The 18,889-nt window shown below is 45.2% G+C and overlaps 1 protein-coding gene across 6 annotated transcripts in view; it reads right to left on the bottom strand.

Moving 5' to 3' along the window:
* Positions 1 to 2,909: 2,909 nt before the first annotated feature.
* Positions 2,910 to 18,889, bottom strand: part of AMOTL1 (angiomotin like 1) — a 75,302-nt gene continuing 59,322 nt past the window's right edge. For all 6 annotated transcript variants that reach the window (XM_085575192.1, XM_085575197.1, XM_085575228.1 and 3 more), the window contains 6 exons: positions 14,259 to 14,408; positions 10,649 to 10,839; positions 9,222 to 9,347; positions 7,764 to 7,990; positions 6,791 to 7,060; positions 2,910 to 5,868 (listed from right to left, as the gene is read on the bottom strand). In XM_085575192.1, the coding sequence (XP_085431318.1) occupies positions 5,765 to 5,868; positions 6,791 to 7,060; positions 7,764 to 7,990; positions 9,222 to 9,347; positions 10,649 to 10,839; positions 14,259 to 14,408 (1,068 nt within the window). In that variant the 3' untranslated portion in view covers positions 2,910 to 5,764. The remainder of the gene's footprint in view (positions 5,869 to 6,790; positions 7,061 to 7,763; positions 7,991 to 9,221; positions 9,348 to 10,648; positions 10,840 to 14,258; positions 14,409 to 18,889) is intronic.

The following is an 18,889-nucleotide window of genomic DNA, read 5'->3' as shown; positions in this document are numbered from 1 at the left end:
GGTCTTTAAGGTTCCTTCTATGAATTCAGATGGGATTTACACCAAGCAGCAATTTTTTTGCACACCAAATTGCATTGCAGTTTTAATAGCAAGCCTACCAGAAAGGGTCCAAGTAACTGGCCAAGCAAGAGGACCTCCATCTCCTCACACCTTACAACGCTTTTCTCCCTCTTGGAGTTTCCTCCTAGCAGGATTTTTCCTACCTGGGCTGATCAAGGCCCAAACCAGGGACCAGAAGAGCAATGTCAGCTGCCATCACAGTCCCCTCGTCTCATTCTGAGCCCAGCTGTCCTGGAGGAAGCTTCACATGCCTGGAGGGTCACTGGCTGTTCACCCTGCTTCTGCAGGGGACTGAGGGTGCGCCCAGGGCACCCAGGCACCAGGGGAGCCATGAACAAGGAGTCAGAGTCCACCAAGCAGCTGGAGAAGCCACCACAATGGTCAGATCAGGTAGTATGTGAGCATGACTTCCCGGAAGGTGGTAGCACTGCTACCCTCCAACTTTTAGCTTGCCAAAAGCTCCACTGCTGCCTCATCATGTGGTACCAGGGAAAAAAGTCCCCTTTCAGCACTAAATTTTGCTGCAGGTCTTCAGCCTCTCACAGGATGGGGGGCCAACACAGACCTGGGTCTCATCTCTTAGTTGCTGCCCTGCTTTGTGTCAGACTGGAGAGCACTTGCACAGGACTGAGTTCTGGATTGCAGCAGGGCCATGCAAGGTTACTCTGGAAAATATGCACACTGATATTTTGTTCATCTAAAGCTGAAGTGGTCAGTATGAAAGAAAATAGCTCATGGTCTTCATACCTCGAGTCAATGAATTCCTGGGCCTTTTATAGCACAGGAATGCTGGGCACCCGTGTTTGGTTTTACAAGGCTTTGGAGCTGCAGCTTAAGGTCTGGATGAACATTAATCACAGCAGCACGATGACAGCTGCTCATGTTTTCACCCCTCTCTCAGGTGGGGCTGCACTGTGGACACTGTTCCCTGTTTTCCCCACTTGCTTTGGTTTGCAGAGAGGGGGTTACTACCTTCAGGCTGACTTACCTGACCCAGAGTGGTCGAGGAACAAGTGGGGTGCTCAAGACCAGCCTGGTTTCTTGGATTGCATCCAGACCCAGACTGGGGATCCTGATGACAAGCAGGATCCTGGCAGCATCCTTCCTGCCAGGGGGTGAAATCTGAACTTTTCACGTTTCACTGCCAGTGTACCTTAAGTCCAGACCTAGAGGGTATTTAAAGATGTCTGAAATCACAGCTTTTCCCCAAGAATGCACCTCATTGCTGTTTGTATGTTTGCCCGTCTCAAATTCTGGGAGGAGAAAGCCCTGAACACGGTAACAAACAAGTGCAGAAGAGATGATACATCTGCACAGTGCACTGAATCCAAGTTAATCCTGAAAAGGTCTTGTCATTTTGGATTGGACTAGATTTTTGAATGCTTCTAAATGGCAATCTTGCTAATATTTTTAGCTCTTCTGAGCTTTCTTTACATAATGCAGGCCTGTTACTTACTTTTGGAATAATGGACTTCAATGTTTAAGCAAACTGACTCCCGAAGTTTACTTCTTTGCATGTTTATTCCTGACATTATTATGCAAAATATATTTAACCTGCAGACAGTGTTACAGTGACATTCTGGTTTTTGGCTGGAGTATCTGTGGTGAAGACACAACCCAAAAGAGGAATAAGCCCCCTCCTTGTTATATCTCAACACAGCTGGCCATGAGGCTTTTCCCATCCTAATATTGGTTTGGCTTCTGTTAGTTTCCTTTTCTTCCATGGCCTTGAAAAACAAGATACATGCCAAATTTTACTGACAAATCTTGAACTGAAGGAAGCAGAATAGCCACAATCTCAGCAATCACCAAACTTTCATTCTTGGCACAAAAAATACTGCCAGCTGCCATATCTCAAAGATGGAGTGATAAATGGGTCAGGCTGACCTCTGCTTGCACGTGGAACACATGGTGCTGGGATCTGGGTCAAGCAAACTTCTCCTCAAGCTTCTGCAACCTCCCTGGATCTTTGCTGACACACTCCTGCTCAGGACAGGTTGGTTTTTTTTATAATGTGTGCAAGGATCTGGGGAGAGATGATTGGGACAGGAAGAGAATTTGTAGGAGAGAGAGGCCCTTAGTGGCATTCATACCTTTCATGCCTGCAGCTCCCTGGGACCTGATTCAGGAATTTTTTAACAGACACTTTTAAAAGCATGTGAGAGCCCGCTGAGCAAACCTCCTGAACTCAGAGCCAGACACTTGGCTCACTTTTGCTCCCTTCCCCCCATTTATTTCAGTTGCATAAACAAACATAGGAACAGTATTTCCACCAGGCTGGAGTATTCCCCTTGCCAGCACTACAGCATGAAATGGGATCTGATCTTTATTCCTTACTGAGCACAGTATATAATTCAGGAACATCTAGATATAAAAGATATTTAGGTACCTCACTCACACTAATCCAAGGTCTGTCAAATAAAGAAGCCCCAGACCCTCAAGAAAAAAATTAGTGGGAGTTCTATGCTTAGCAGGAACATAGGGCTAAAAAATATTCATATCATCACCAAAGTATCTCATTAAGTTTCCCCTTTCATTTCCTTACAGTGAAGACAATCTCACTAAAACCATCTCTTCTTTAACATCCCTAAAATCTTGCTCTTCTTGCTTGGGCAAGCTCCCAGTTTGATCCTCTGCCTTGAAGACCCACAGATTTCATGCCCACTGCTGTCACCTGCTGTGGGGCCCTTCATTAACACCTCTGAAAAATGGAGAGGATGCAACCTTAAAAGTCCCTGAGGTATCCCCTCATAGTCTTAACACATTGTTTGCAAAGCCTAAAAACTTTTTTTAAAGTCCTTTCTTCCAGAGGACTGAATGTATTCACACTGGAAAAGTGAGAAAATAAACATGTTTATACATTTATTATCTACAATAGTAAGGCACAAATTTAAACAGCAAAGAATAAGAAATCTTTGGCTGACCAACAATATCAACATTTGCTGGGGGTGACACATCCTTCATTTCCCCCCCTATGTACAAATAACTCTCCAGCTGTAAAACACTGTACACAAACTTCTCTATACAACCAACAACAATAAAAAATGACAGTATTTTACAACTAGTTATCACTGACATCACCTGGAATGGCTACAACACAGTTTCCCAAAAACACAGAACAGTTCAAAGAGCTGGGAAAGCCAGCACAAATGGAGCTGGGCTGCTCTGCTCAGCGGGGCTGACATATGGCAGTAGTACCCCATCCAAGTCCTGCTAGTGCTTGGGCTGGAGGGAGGCACACAACTCCTCCAGACCTTCCCTCCAGGAAAACCAACATCTCTTGAGTTCAACACAATTGATGAGAATTTGGTTTATTTGAGCTGTTGCCCAAATGGAAGTTGTCTACACACCGTCTCTAACAGTTTCTTATGTGACCATGAATTTGGGGCAGCATCAAGTGTAAAAGCCAGCTTTGGATAGCAGAAACTGGAGAGACTGGGGTCTCCTCAAGGAGGAGTGCTGCACTCGAGCTGACTTGGAGAAATCAAGCTGAACCACTACCAAACATAACTAAGAGCTGATCCATGCTGATCCAGCACTGTTTCTCCTGGATGCCTCACTGTCTGCCTGCACACAACTTACTGAAGTTTCAGCAAAATAAATATTACAGCTGGTAACAAAATGCTTAGGAACTTTTAAGCACCTGGGTATCCTTATTTCTTGGATAAAAAGTGATGCAATTAAAAATTCACCAACATTTTACTTGTATTCCCTTGATTTGTTTTTCTCCTGCCCCACTCCTACCACAGATGCTTGAGGAAGGGCCACAAAAGTGGGTCAGTGGTGATGTCACATGCGGTCCCGGCTTTTATGCAAACAATTACAACATTTAAATTAACTTTAGAGGAAAAAATTATATTACAATGCATATATTAAGCTGCATAACATCTTCCAAGGGTTTTACACCTTTGGTTTCACAATGCAAAGCTGCTAATACTTGAAACACACAATTTGCTTCCTGCGCAACCTACCTACCACTACTTTGTTTAACAAGTGCAGAACTCAGAAAGAGGGTGACAACAACATACATCTAATTCTAGGTACACACAAAAATAAGTGCATAGCTTTAACATAGCAATTTTGTTCTTTTTAAAATTAAAAGGTATCAGCCAGGCAATACTGAGCATAAGGCTCTGGCCTGTGAAGGCTTTGAGTTCACAAGGACTTCAGTTTTTGGTGAAAGCAGAGTTTAAAATGCCTGGTGTCCTCAACAGTCAAGGGCTCTGATTTGTCACCTACGGGAAGAGGTGACCTTGAGCCAGCCCTGAGTGCACGATTACTTCTAGCACACATCACTTTTCCATTCTGGGAAGCTTCACATTAGATCCCATCGCTCTTTTTCCCAAAGCCAAGCTCTCCTCAAAGTGCACCACAAGGCTCAGGAACTGCAAAGCCAATACAGAAATGCCTCACAGAGGAAAATTTCCCCATCGGCATGTGCAGTGCACAAAGCCATGAGTAACACAGTGGGTGAGCTGGCTGCCTCTTACTGAATTCAGGGACAAAGCTGAAAATAAGAAATGTTCCACCCTGGGTAAAATAAGGTGAAAAGAAACCGCAGCTCAGCACAGAAAACACATGATGCTCACGTACTGCTTTGCAGTTAAACCCTTCCCTGCCTGCTCCTGCACTCCTTAATGTCTAGTCTCACATCAGCTTTAACAGCAGGTTTGTATGCTCAAAGAAGCTAGGATTTGGCTATAAGAATTGAAAGTAAGGAAAAATCTTGTTCTTACCACAGATACACTGATTCTTCCAATATGATGAACCAGTGCCCAGAAAGGTATCTTCTGGTCTCACATGCAAACTCAGCTTAACTCCTCCAAAAACAAACCCATGCAACTCCCCTGTGAAGGAACTCTATAACACACAGCCCTTTAGGGAGCTGCTGGAGTCCTCCGCCAACTTTCCCTCCTGAAACTTTCCTATGGTTACAACAGGGTTTGCTTCAATAGGGTCCCCCCAACCCCTTCTACATTTATGCACCAGGAGAATTCCAGCCAACAACTGCTCCTATCAAAAAAAGAAGTCTCAGTGAGCGCTGAGGTTGCAAGACAGCAATATTTGTACTGCAAATTCAGCTCCAAGAGAAACATTTGTCCAGCCAGGAAAGAGGCACCTGACCTGCCTGCCCAGGAAAGCCACACCAATGCCACTTCAAACAAATACTTACAAGAACCTGCCGTGTACATCTACAGACCAATTATTCACAAAAATTAAGAAGTGAAATTTGTGAGACTGAAACTTTTGAGAAATCCATTGATACTGAGGAAGATGCAAGTTTTTCCTGGATTATTCAGAAACTCTCTCTGACCTCCAAAGAGACAGGTTTTCACTCCCTGTCCTGGTTGCAGAGGCAGGAAAACAGAGCAGCAGCATGCAACCAGTCTGTAACTTCACTACTTTCTCTTGATGCCAGAAAATATAGTTTCCTTTTTCCTCAACACTGCCCTTCTCACACCACTTTCCATTTTCAACAATCCTTTCTGTTCAGAAAATGTCAGACGTTCATTCCATCACTTCTTTTCAGTGCTCTTGACTTCTCGCCTGGTGAAAAGTCTCAACACATCAGACTCTAGCTTCAATTTGGGAATAAACTTTGTCTTTTTTCAGATTCTCAGGGTTAGTTTTCAAGGTTGGCACACCGAAGACCATCTTGGGCCTGGCTGTACACACACAAAACCCCAGAAATGCTGTCCTCTGCTCAGATGAGGACCTCCATCATGTCTGTATCTGGAAACTCAGGCTTGTGGAGCAGGCTGCTCACTCTGCCTTTGCTGTCAGGCAGCTTCCCGTGGCTGGAGTTCTCTGCAATTGAAAGAAGGGAAAGTTGGTCTTTAGTCCAAATTCAAGTTGTTCAAAGCAAATATCAACCCATTCCTTGAAGCTGGGGCATGTATTACCCTTACACCTTACATACTGAAAGCCATATTTGTTTGGGACACTAAGAATGTGTGATGCTGAATTCCCTGCACAATGACAGCAGGTGTGTTGGTGTGCACAGGCCCTGAGATGATATTTAAGAGATACACACCAAAGAACCTCTTTAGCTAAAACCATAGAATGGTCTGGGTTGGAAGGGATGCTAAAGACCATCTAGTTCTGTCATAGTCAGCCCTGTTAATGATACATAGCATGTTTTTAGAGAGAAAATTTGCTTTTGAGAGAAGATGTGTAAGAAACAGGCTTTTCCAAAATAATGTGCATAAAATAAATGTCTCCTTTGCTTGGGCTGCAAACCAGCAGTTTCCACCTTTCAAAAATAACTAAAATTGTACTTCTTCATCCCCGCTAAAGAAAATGTCTCCATTTTCTCCTTACAATTCCCCCAGCTTTCCTTTAAAAACTAGGGAGAAAATGGTCTTTTAACTAACCATGGTTTCAGTTGAAAAAAAAGAGAAAAGTTTGCATGCAGGTGTGGAGTGTTTTCAAGGTGTGAAACTCTACAATTTTGTATCTAGCAGCATAAATAATTCCAAATTCTGCCTGCCACAGACAAATGGAGCTTTACAGAAGCTGCCGAGCACAAAGCTCTGCAAAGCACTCTGGGCAGCCCTAGAAAGTCCTCTCTCCACAATTTTAGTTTCCCTGAAGATACCTCCACCATACCTTACAAACTGGCAGCACCAATACCCACACTATGCCCCCATTAATACTGATGTGTCTCTGGGGATTGCTGATAGCCCCAGGGGTGCTGACATGTTGCACTGACAGATCTGGCAGAGCTCACCCAGTTTCTCACTGGCCACTCGTGTCCCCAGGGGCCGTGGGGCTGGGCTGTGTGATGGGGTGCCACCCAGGCGTCCCCGGCCAGGGAAGGAGGCGGTGGCGGGCCAGAAGAGCTCAGCGGTTTTGTCTGTCTGGGTGCTGCTGTCTTTGCTGCCCGTCTTTGCGTGGGAGGCTGCCGGCACTGGGATGGGCATGCAAGACAAGGAGGGCAGGGGCGGAGGCAGAGAGTGGCCTGATGGGTGGTCATGGTGCTCCTTTCCCAAGAGTAGCCCTAAAAACACATACAGGTCAGTCACATCCTGGCTCAAATGCATGTGCTGTCCCTTGTCCCACCCCAGAGCAAGATGCTGGGAATGGCTCCCGTCATTTAGTTTGGCTTAGCTCTTCCCCTTGATGCTGCTTTTCCTGGCATCCACATGGTACTTTCCTACAAAACAGCTTTTGGAAAGCAGCTTCCCTTCCCTGTCTCCCCTTCTGCACACACATCCCAGTGACACTTACTCCCGACACAGCCTTGCACACCTCCACACCCCATTCCTATGTGGCCCCAAACAACAGTCCTGCACTGATTTTCCCATTGATCTGCCACATCACATCATGCTACCCTATCCAAAGGGATCCTCAGCCTCTTGATTAACTTTATTTAGGCTTTATTTCTAGCCCAAATTTGTTATTCACTCCCACAAAGTTGCAAACATTATGTGCTTGTATCTAGGAGGTCTTCCCTCAAGTATGGCTTTCTATAATCAGTGCAAAATTATTTAATATTATTAAAAATGTACTTAAGATACAATGCAAAATTAAAGAATAACCGGTTTTTGACTTAAGCACAAGGACACACATTCTGCCCATAGAAAGTGCTCTGGAAATGAGCTGTCAGGGCAATGTGTGCCAAGGCACTTCACCTAAGCTCAAGCAGAAGGATTGGCATGAAGTGATGGATGAACCAAAGCTTAAGCAAAAGCTGAACTCACCTATGCTTCCCTTCCAGAGCTTTTCTTCCTTTCTCTCCTCAGCTATCTGGTTGCTGGTGAGCGAGGTCTGGCGCGAATGCGCGCCTGCAGCAGCGGCGATGGAGGGCACGGACCGAGCCGGACGCAGGCTGGCGCTGTCAGCTTTGCCAGGGTCCTTTCGTGACCGCTGCTGAAGGACCTTGATCATAGCATCCTTCTCAATTATTTTGGCATGGAGATTCTTTATTCTGCCAAAACATGAATGCTCTGCTTACAGGAATGGAAGAAACATTCATATGGGCAGATCTCCACACCTGGAGGCAGCAGGGAGGTCCCCAGGCAGATGCTCTATTGCTCTGTCCTCTCTAGTTTTGTATACTCAGGCAAGAGAGCTCCCAGCAGTTCCTCCAAGGATAACCATGCACTTCAAAACAGACAGCATTTCTAGCTATTCAGCCAAAACTTTTCTGCAAGGTTAACTGCACTCACCTATGCTATGGCTTCACTAACCCAGCAGGAGCAGTGGGCAGCATCCTGACCAGGCTGCACAATTCTACCTTTACAATACAAACGCATAGACAATTTTAAACCCTGTAATACACTGGGGCCAAATCTGGAAACTATGCTTTGGCAGACTGAGTTAACCCCAGGATTCAGGTCTGTTGTCAGCTGGAATAAAGATCTGCTGAAGTGAGTTCCTTTTGGTTTCTCTAAGAGGTGGTCTGGGCTCTTCCTTCTCCCTCACTGCTGCAAAAACAATCAGCACATTGTGTTCAAAGCTGAGCAAAGCTTGTTACTTCTCTCATACAAACCCTGAAGACTCTCAAATCACTAAAAAGAATGGGATTATCTGAACTCTTCTCCGGGAATGATTAACACCAAATCATACTAAACAACTACAAAACTGTATTTTTCAAAAACTTGTACACTTTCATAGTCAAATGACTAGCCCGATTGTGCTGTACAATATATAATACAATGCAGGTGTATTTTGTGAAGCAGTGAAAGCATTTGTTTTCATCATCACATGTTTAATTAGCAATTTAAACACAATATGCTAATTATATTTATGAAGGCAATGGCAAAACTCCACTACTTCCTTGGAAGCAGGATTAGCTTACATCTGTATGTGAAAAACAAAACCCAAACCTATAAAAACAATCATTGGTATTTTCTGCAAGCAAACATACCTTTTTTATAAAAGTGCCTGAAAATTTGTGTCTTTGCATGCCAGACTACTTTTAATAGTGGAACAGCCTCTGCTTGGTAAAAATGATGAGTTTGCCGCATAAGGCCTGACAGGAAGGTAGGGAGGAAGTTACCTAATGACAACTCTTTAATCCCTGTTTGAATGCTGAAGAGCAAAACTAAGCCCAAGCCCATCCTTTCCAGGCACGTAGGAAGGAACAGAGCATCCTGGTTGATCTGAACCCAGCCCCAACACCACAACAAGCAGGAATGGCAAGGCATATCCCTTACGTGTATTCCATGTCCTGGCAGCGGCGGTTGGCTTGCATGATCTCCTCCTCCTCCTGCCAGCCCCGCACCTCCAGCGTCGTCTCGCCGTAGCTGCCATTGTGCGAGTGGCTCGGGGCTGAGGCATCCCTGGCAAAGAGGTTCACCACGGTGAGTCAGGCTCCTGAGACTGTGAAGGTGGCTTTTGCAAGTGAGGCTGAAACTTGCAAAGAAAACCCCAAACCCATGTTCAAAGAACAAGCCAGCGATGGTTGTCCGTCAAGCAGATGACTACTTGGCAACAGGGCATCCTGTTGCAGGCTACTCTTGGCTTGGCTTGGGTCATTAATGCCATTAATTTAACTGGGTTAAAGGAACAGAGAGCATGCTGGAATCATCGGTGACCCACACAGGGATAACAGCCACCCAGGATAGGGTCAGACATCAGAGGGACCCACGCACCAGATCCCAAGTCAACAAGACTACATCATGAACAAGTAACAAAGCTCTACACTTTGGAAGTTGAAAAACAGCACAGTAATTGCTGCTTAGACTGGAGTGTAAAAGGAAAGCCCATCCTGAGTCACACATCTAAACACATTTCAAAGGGAAAATTCACTTAAGGATGTTTCCTGGGGATTTGGATCCTAAGAAACTGGGGTGAGAAGTTAACTATCTCATCCTCCTGATCACTGGGAGATGTCACTGCCTTTTGTGCTTTCGGCCATCGCGCTTTGACACAGACGAACTGGAGACAGATAGTCCAGACATATGCAATGTGAATGAGAAAGGGTTTATACCAGGGCATGTCAGGAATGGCTGAGGGGAGGAAGCTAGTTCAGACTAGAGAAAATACAACAGGGAGTATCTGTCTTCCAATATTTACAAGGCTATTTAAACATCAGCAGTGGTCAGTTGTTCATCCTGTATGCCTGGGAAGGACAAGAATCAGTGGAGGTTATTTGCAGTGAAGAAGTTTAGCTTAACATCAGGAAAAACATTTTAGTCTGAACATTAATGAAATGGTGACAAAGGGTTATTTAGGCAACAAAATTTCCCTTATTACAGGTTTTTAAAACTAGGTTAAACAACCTTGTTGCAGGCAAGGGGATGCGTACAGCCATATACCACGTCCCTGCTCACTCCACCATGGGGGAGGAGCTGCCTTACCTGTGCTATGTAATTTGGCACCTTGAGACTGGCAGAGGCCATTGCTTCAATCTGATCCCTAGATGTGATAAACTTTTGGACCTGGTCAGAAGGTAAGTCCTATCTCAAGCAACTATTCTATTTCACTGGTATGACACCCAGGAGAAGTGCATTAACCCTGGCAGTGTGACTCAGTAGGGCAAGGCAAGCAGCATCCAGCCTTAAGAGAACACCCACTCTTTATTATTCTGCCATGTGTCCATGGTGAACAGAGCTGCCTGCTTGCAGCAAGGTCATCTTACCTCTCCGTTGCAGCTGTGGCTGCAGCATTCATGGCAAAGTGCCGGATCGTACTCTCCTCCAGATACTTCTGCTCCCACTTGGTCATGTCAGCTTCTAAGGCCAGGATCCTCTCCTCCTTCTCCCTCACCAGCTCCATGAGGGCTGGGGCATTATGTTCTGGAAGGCTGCTTGTCTGGTAGCTGCCCTGCCTCTGCCAGTGGAAACAGTGACAGATATTCATGCCCGGCTGAGTATGGCATGCTGACCCTTTTTTCCTCAGTTTTCTGGCACATACAAAAACATCCCCATGTCTTCTGACAGGGGCAGGTGTAAATCCCAGGCTAAACCCCTTAGCTTGCAAGAGAACAGGCAAGTTGACCATATGTGCAACCCTAGCACCCCAAGCCAAGGGAAAAAGTAGGAAAAAAAGTTGGTAGGAAAAGAAGCGATGAAACTTTAAAAGATATTCTTCTAGCTGGGACTTCATGCCCATAGCTGGACAGTGCTAAGTATGGACACACAGTTATTACCACAGCATTTATATATTAAAGCTGAAAAAAAAAAGAAGCATGTGACCTAGCTGCATGTACCCTGTTTAAAGCAGCAGCTGGGAAAATATCCCAGCCATGCATTTAACCTTGTCCCTTCTGGCATATTAGTTCTTTTGTGCCCTCAGGGGATGCCTTCTGTGGTGTAACAGCTAACTTTCTAACTAGAGGGGCAGAAGATTCCCAAACACCTGTGGAGTGGCTCCCATGGGACGCTGACAAACAGCAATGGGTGCATAACTCTTTCCATCTATGCTGCAAGAAAAGTGCTTGTCCAGGCAGGATTTATTCCACACAGTTAGAGCACTTAATTAAGTTACCTAAGCAGCATAGGTAGCTACCCTGTGCTCCTCTCGCTGCTGATAGGGAGCGGAGGCAGAGGGAGATCCAGTCCTTGGCTCAGCAGAGGGATGAGGCCACACTGAGGGGAGAAGCATGAAGCTCTGGGAGAACTCAGTAGAAATAAATTTGTTTTTAAATAAAAAATGCAGGAGGTTTGTTACACTCTATGGTGAACAGTATTGTGCTGAAGAGGAAACCACAGGAACACTGGCTTCTCATTCATGCTGCACCTTGAAGTTCCACTGGCAAAGCTATGCCACTGAAACTAGAGATACCAGGAAAGGGTATCTCTAGATACCCTTTTTAGAGGCCTTTGCCTCTGGTACAGTAACAACATGTTTGGAAGATGCTTTCTGGAAATGCAGTATGGAGCACCCCTTGGGAACACAAGCTGTGACTCTGCTCCTGCAAAAATACTGTCAAACCTCTGTCAGGAAGGTAGTATTTTGGAAGTATTGTCCTGTCTACAAATGGTATCTTGGGACATCACAGGAGCTTGTCATTTTCTGAGTCAAAACATCTGCCAGCCCTGCACACTGAGCCTGCAGTGCTGACTGAAAGGGTTTATTTATTGGGCCCAATTTGTGTGCCATTGATAAGGAAGATTTGCCATTTGGACTTAGCTACCAGCAAGCCAGGGACAGAAGAGATTCTGGCTCACTGTCTCTTTGTGTGCTGGGTCCCTTCTACTCACTCTGGTAAAAATGAGAAAAGAAAATCACCTTTTTTTCTCTGCAATAAGAAAATGTTTCAGTAGCTATAACTTTGATTACTCAGAGAAGACAGCTCTGAAGTGAAAAGCTGGGGTATTTTGATGTAAAGTGATTCTCTGCAACACTGTGGCTCATAAACAAACAGTATAGATAAAAATAGTAAATATACCCTGAAGCTGTCTCCCAAAGCTTATAGGTGAGACAAGAAGTTAATAGTACCTTTCCTCTTAAAACTGACTAGATGGAATGGGTGCAGGCATTTGAAAATTATGTCAACCCAACAACCAATTGCTAATTATGGTACCAAAAAAAAATTAAATTAAACAATCTGTAAATTACAGAAGAATTTTCTGCCCAAATGAACGCACATAGCCTGAACTCACAAGACAAGAATTTCTGCAGTTGTCCATCCCTGTTACTTAATATATCAATTTGTCTCTGTACCCAGCCTCAGTTCTAGTTTTACCTTCACTTGAATTTTAACTGTATTTTTCTCTGATGTTCTTTTCTCAAATGGCATTAGCATGTTATATGCTATTTAATTCCTTTGTTAAACTGGAAGAGAGCTGGCTAAGGGGGAACTGAGAAGACCTGAACACCAAGCCCGTGGTGGACTGGGCAAGAAAGACTTAAAATACTTTTATGGCAGCAAGAAAGAGTAGAAATTAATGGGAAGGGTCTGCAGGGAGCAGCAGCAGCAGAGTGATACCCTTGGGAGGAGTGCTGGAGGACCTGCCCTGCCCTGGGGCTGCCAGAAGGAAGGGGATGCTCTCAGGTCTGGCTGCCTCATGACTCTGCAAACCCCTGACACTGACCCTGACCGTAGAGCTATTTCCCAATGGCATCCTGCCAGCAGGATCAGCCCCTCTGCTTTCTGGCAGCACAAGCTCTGTGTAACAGCTGCTTTGGTGTCCACTAATGGCTTATAAATAAGGAAAGGTTATAGTAGCAGATGCGTGTGATGACAGATATGAGTGAGTGCTTCAAGAATTCCAAGAGCATCATGCTTTGCCTGTGTTGCTGTTTTTTCCCCAAGCTGTAGTTTGATACATTTAGCATATCTGCTCACTCTCCTCCAGGGCCAATGCCCATGTACTTGGCATTTGGTGCAGGCTGTAGCCTGGAAATTCTCCCTGCAACCTCCTCATTTTTTTTTTTTTTTCCTTTTCAAGATGACTGGACTTTGTGACTTACAGATGAAGGTGTTATAACAAAGGAGTAACTGTGCATAAAATACAAGCATAGCAATACCCCTCTAAGGACACAGGGCTGCCGAAAAACAAGGGAACACACACAGAAATTCAAAGCTATACTCCTAGCCCATTCTGGACTGGACTGATATAGAAATAATTTATTGTCTGAAGACGACATCACTTGGCTCCATATCTGTCATGGATTGAAGTTTCTGTGAACCACATACATCAAGCTTTGCACAGAACAAATAAAAGCCTAGATCTTGCTCCTACCAGATCCCACATCATCGCACTTGGCCTTTTCAATGAAACATTGGCTAAAATTTTTGGGGTGAATCTCACATGTACCACACCTTTCCTCCTTCTGTGTGGAGCTGGTTTTTGCACAATCTGTCATTGCTAGGGAGAGAAACATGGAAGGATATTTTCCCCTGCCTGCTGTTGGGCAAGGGAGCCAGGACATCTCAGCCTAGCAGCAGGCAGGGCTCAACTGCATCCAGAGCCCCACAGCAGAATGGCCTCATCCTCTGCTGAAGATCAGGAATAAGAAGGATAGAGTGATTTGTGTTGCAAGGGACCTTCAAAGATCATCTAAATCCAGCCCTCCTGTCACAGGCAGGGAAAACTTCACAAGTTCAAAGCCCCATCCTTTGAACATTACTTTGAACACTTCCAGTGATCAACAACCCTATCCAAAGGAACCGTTTAGGAGGAAAGCCCAACAACCCGAATCCAAAGACAAGATGTCACCTGGCAGGGTTGCAAGTGACCATCTGTTCAAATCAAGACCAAAGGCCCCGTGCTGGGGTCCTGCCCATATCACCCCGTCCTCACCTGCTGCATCCTCAGTGAGTCCAGCTCTCGCTCCAGGCGTGTGCGCAGCCGCCGCTCCATCTGCTCCCTCTTCTCGCAGGCCGCCTGCAGCTGTGTCAGCGCCTGCTGCAGCTTTTCCACCTTCTCCACATAGGCCTGCTTCCTGCGCAGCTGTGGGGCACAGGGGTCAGCAGTCTGGAGGGCACTGTACCCCTCCCTGGGCTGCTGGGGCCCCTATGCACTTGCACACACTGGGCTTGAGCACGGCTTTGGTCATTTGCTTCCAAGAGTTTCTCTAGGGAGAGGATGGTGTCTCTTTGATGGGCAGGGAATGTGCACAGCTGGCACTGCTGGGGCACAGCTAACCTTTTTGGAAGGAATGCTGCCCCAGATCTTCTGCCCACTGGGGATCTGCTAACTATGAACCCCCCAGGCCATTTCTAAGCAAGACTGTCATGTTGGTGGGTACTCTTTGGGCAAATACACAGGATGGACCCAGTTAAGAGGAATCCCTGTGGGTTTTATTAACTACTGACACTCAGCACACTGCCTGCACCCAGACAGAGGGGTTCTTTCTTCACACCTGCTCAACACAGGTGGAACAAGCAGAGTGCCAGCAGACAGAAGCACTTCACCTACTCTGTCATGCTCACAGGCTTGTCCATGGTGATCAGTAGATGGGATGTCCTGGCAGCTAAAGCCAGGCCCTCTTTACATCTATAATGCAATTACTGAAGGGCTAAACATGACACAAGGGTTTTGCAATGCAGGGTTTTACAGTCAGAGATTGCTCAAGCAGCATACCCCGAAAGGGGTACAAATTCCTCTTTTGTCACCCTAAATCCATCCATGTCACAGGTGAAGTGAAATACAGGCTTGCTCACAACAAAAGCATAACTTGGTCCAAACAAACCTCCCTAATGCCTGGCACCAACAACTGGCAGAGTGACCTCCTTAGCCCTGTTGCAATCTAGGGTAATGCTTACAGCTCCCTGGGCTTTCCCTGAAAATTAATGAGATTATAAACCCCACTGGTCTCTGGCAGCAGCAGGAGAACTGCATTCCTCAGGAGCTCACGACTTGGCAAGACCCACACAGTAGAGGCTTCTTGCTGAAAGTGCTATTTTGGTAGTAAGAAGGTGTTTGTGTCACCTCCAGCCACACCAGCATGGATAGAGAGGGTTAGGGAGCTTCCCCAGGGTCTCCCTTTGGCAGCAGACCTCATCTGCTCTCCCATGTCCTGCCAGATGCTGCAGGGTCCATCTATATCACAGCAGTCAGAATTTGGCTTTGGAGCAGCCCTCTAGGCCCCAGAGTTCACACTCACACACCTCTGCCCTTGTGGGTGAGGCGATGCTCACATACCCACCACTGCCTTCAAAAACAATTTTGCAGGAGATATGCAATAAGACAGTTCTCACATTCATAAGTTTATAGGGAGGTTCTCAAGCCAATTCTGACTTTTCTATTCTGCATGTAGATTCATAAACAAACAAAAAAAAAATCATCAATGCATTTAAAACACAAATTATAAAATGTTGTCATTCAAATTAATTTGGGTTGCCCAGTGAAGCATGGATCCATAAGGGAGGGATGGCTACAATCAGAGACATGTGACACTAAGCTCCAACACCTCACAGACACACAGACTCCAAAAAACCCCAAAACTGGATGGCAACTGAAGAGGTACCAATCTATCCTTCTGCTGCATAATAGATCAACTGTACATAAAACCTGGCACGTATCTGTATAAGCTGTTTACAGAATCACCCAGGGGTAGGAATTACATGACCTATCCCTGCAAACTACTTCACAGCTTATTTCCCTTTACTGCCAGAAAACTTTTACCCCAATGCCTAATCTGACTTTCTCTTATGCAATTTAAGCAAATTACTTCTTGTTCTGTTTCCAGACTGTGATCTACCAGAGCAAGAAGCATTTAATTAAACAATTCACTTCTTCACTAGATCAGCAAACTTGCCTGAACACTGCCCTTGTCCTGGGGATTAGAAAAACAAAGATGAAGAAGAGCTAAGGCTAAAAGGAGATCATCCAAGCAAATAAATCTGAGTAAAGATAAGTGGGTCTGAGTGGGTTAGAAATGTAACTCCAGTTTGAACAATTGAATTCTACAGATATGAGATTTGAATGAAAGACTGCAAGAGATGAAGAATCCACTATCACTCTAAGTAGATTGTTTCAGTGTTAATTACTCTTAACTATATATTTTCAGCCTGATTTGCTCAGCTTCAGCCTCCAAACACTGCATCTCATTATCTCCTCTTATGTTAAATAGCAATGTTTAATCTCTCTATAGCAATCTCTTCTTCATCCATTCCTGGATCCATCCCTGGATGGATGAAGGGAGAGAAGTGGAGAGAGAAGGGAGAAGTTGTCTACTTCAACTTCAGCAAGGCTCACGATGTTGTCTCTCACAACATGCTCATGGGTAAACTCAGGAACCATGGTTGAGTGGACAGTGAGGAGGATTAAGAATTGGCTGAACAGCAGATCACAGGAGGCAGAGGGTCTGATTGGAGATTGTCCCTAGTGGTGCCCACCGACGTTCAGTATTGGGCCCAGCTTTGTAAACCTATGAATCAATGACTTGAGTGAAGGCACAGGTGCCTCCTCAGCAAGTTGCCTGCAGACACAAAGCTGGGAGGAGTTGCCAATACTCCAGAGGGCTGTGCAGCACTCCAAGAAGGACCTCGACAGGCTGGAGAGATGGGCAGAGAGGAACCTTCTGAAATTCATCAGGCGCAAATGCAGAGCCTGCATCTGGGGAGAAATAACCCCATACTCCAGTACATGATGGGGGCTGACCTGCTGGAAACTAGCTCTGCAGAGAAGGACCTGAGGGTTCTTTACTATGTGGGTGATTGAGCACTGGAACAGATTAACCAGAGAGGCTGTACAGCCTAATCAAGAACCATCTGGACACCATCTTGTGTCATGTACTCTTGGATGATGCTGCTTGAACAAGGAGGTTGGACCAGAAGACCCATCGTCATCCCTTCTAATCGTAACCATTCAGTGATTCATGTTTATGTGCATAGACCAAAGCTCAGACAACTTTTTACTTTAATTCTTCCCAGCAAAGATCAGCTTCTGGATCCCAAGTAAATCCCAAAACAGCTGCTTTCTGAGCCCTCTCCAATTATTCAGTTTTCTATTCAAAGCATGGAACAGACGCACGATTCCAGCAGCCGTCTGCTAAATGACATGAGGTGATAATACCACCTACACATTTTGAATTAAATCCTTCTACTAGCAGGCACTCAGGATAATGCAGATTTATACAGAATTCTATCTTATGTTAATTCAACTTAGCAGCTACTGCTTATTTCTCGAGGCTTGATTTTAAAAGTTGTTAATTACATGCTGGTGGTAGAAGAAATCTGGGCAGATTTACAAAGCAGTGTATGAGCTGGAGCTCTGTTAACAATAATAAGTCATTTTGATTTGACTGAATTTGTTTTCCTCAATATATTCTGAATTATAGTAAAAATCCCTGGTTTAAAACAAAGGCTTAACACTGCAGCTTATCTTCTGCTAGTGTCTAATTAAGATCCAGAAACTTTGGAGACTGTTGAAAAGGTGCTCTGATTCAGCCATGAAACAGGACAAAAGGGAAAATGAGTGCTGGAACTTGGGCACATGCTGGCAGCCTCAGATTAACTGCACTACACCCAAGCTGCCTGACACTGCCTTGAACAATTAAAACACAGCAGCTGGGCTAAAATTCATTTGAACTGCCCCTAGAATGAAAAAAATAAGTTAAAAGGTAGCAGATCAACATGGGTTTGTCAGGTTGAGAACTCTGATATACTCTGGCAAATACCAAGGAATCACTTTCATCTCTGTCACCTCTGAGATCTACCATGCCGAAGGCAGGAGATTAACACCTCTCTGTAATACCTACAGTGCCCCAGGCAGGAATTTACCACCTCCCGTAACTCTTGCCATGCCCCGAGCAGGTTAGGAGCTCCCTAGAGGGGAACATCTAACCTCTCCTCAGCTCTACCAGTCCACAATCCAGGATCCAGCAGAGGCACATTTCTGTTGGATGACTAGACTAAAACCTGACTACTGCCAAGCTCTTAGAGCCCTAAGGCTGCGAACATATTTACTACAACACAGCAGGCACAAGGTGGGTTCTTGAACCACCCGCCTGGAGATCACTGTATAAATGCTTCTGCCTTCACTAGTCTCTACTCAGCAAGTCAATATTACCTGCCAGTATCACACTGACAGTCTGTGGACCAGACACAAGTTAAATACTATTTATTCCCATGCCCTGCATGATGCCGTGAGTGTAGAAGCAGGCATTGCCACCTAAACCATTCCTTTATTCAGCCCTTCATAATTAAATGCAAATAGAAAACCTCAGGTTGCCTTTCAGCCAAAGAGTGTCAAGTGAATTATGTACAGATTAAAGATATGCTGGCTCCTGCAGCTACCCCAAAGGGACTGCCTCAAATACACCCAGATGTTGAGCAGGCTTTAGTCTAACTAACAAAGGAGCAGTTAAACTTAATGTGATCGTCTTCTTGCTGCTGAGTGTATCCATCCAAGGAAACTGAGTTTTTAAAATGTTTCTAAACAGGTAGTCAGAATGGGCCACTGGTCAGGTACAAACCAGCAATGTC

Source organism: Lonchura striata, chromosome 1 (genome assembly GCF_050655825.1).
Source record: "Lonchura striata isolate lonStrDom1 chromosome 1, ASM5065582v1, whole genome shotgun sequence".
NCBI classification, from domain to species: domain Eukaryota; kingdom Metazoa; phylum Chordata; class Aves; order Passeriformes; family Estrildidae; genus Lonchura; species Lonchura striata.
The sequence above is the reverse complement of the archived record's forward strand: the minus strand, read 5'-3'. Positions and strand labels throughout refer to the sequence as shown.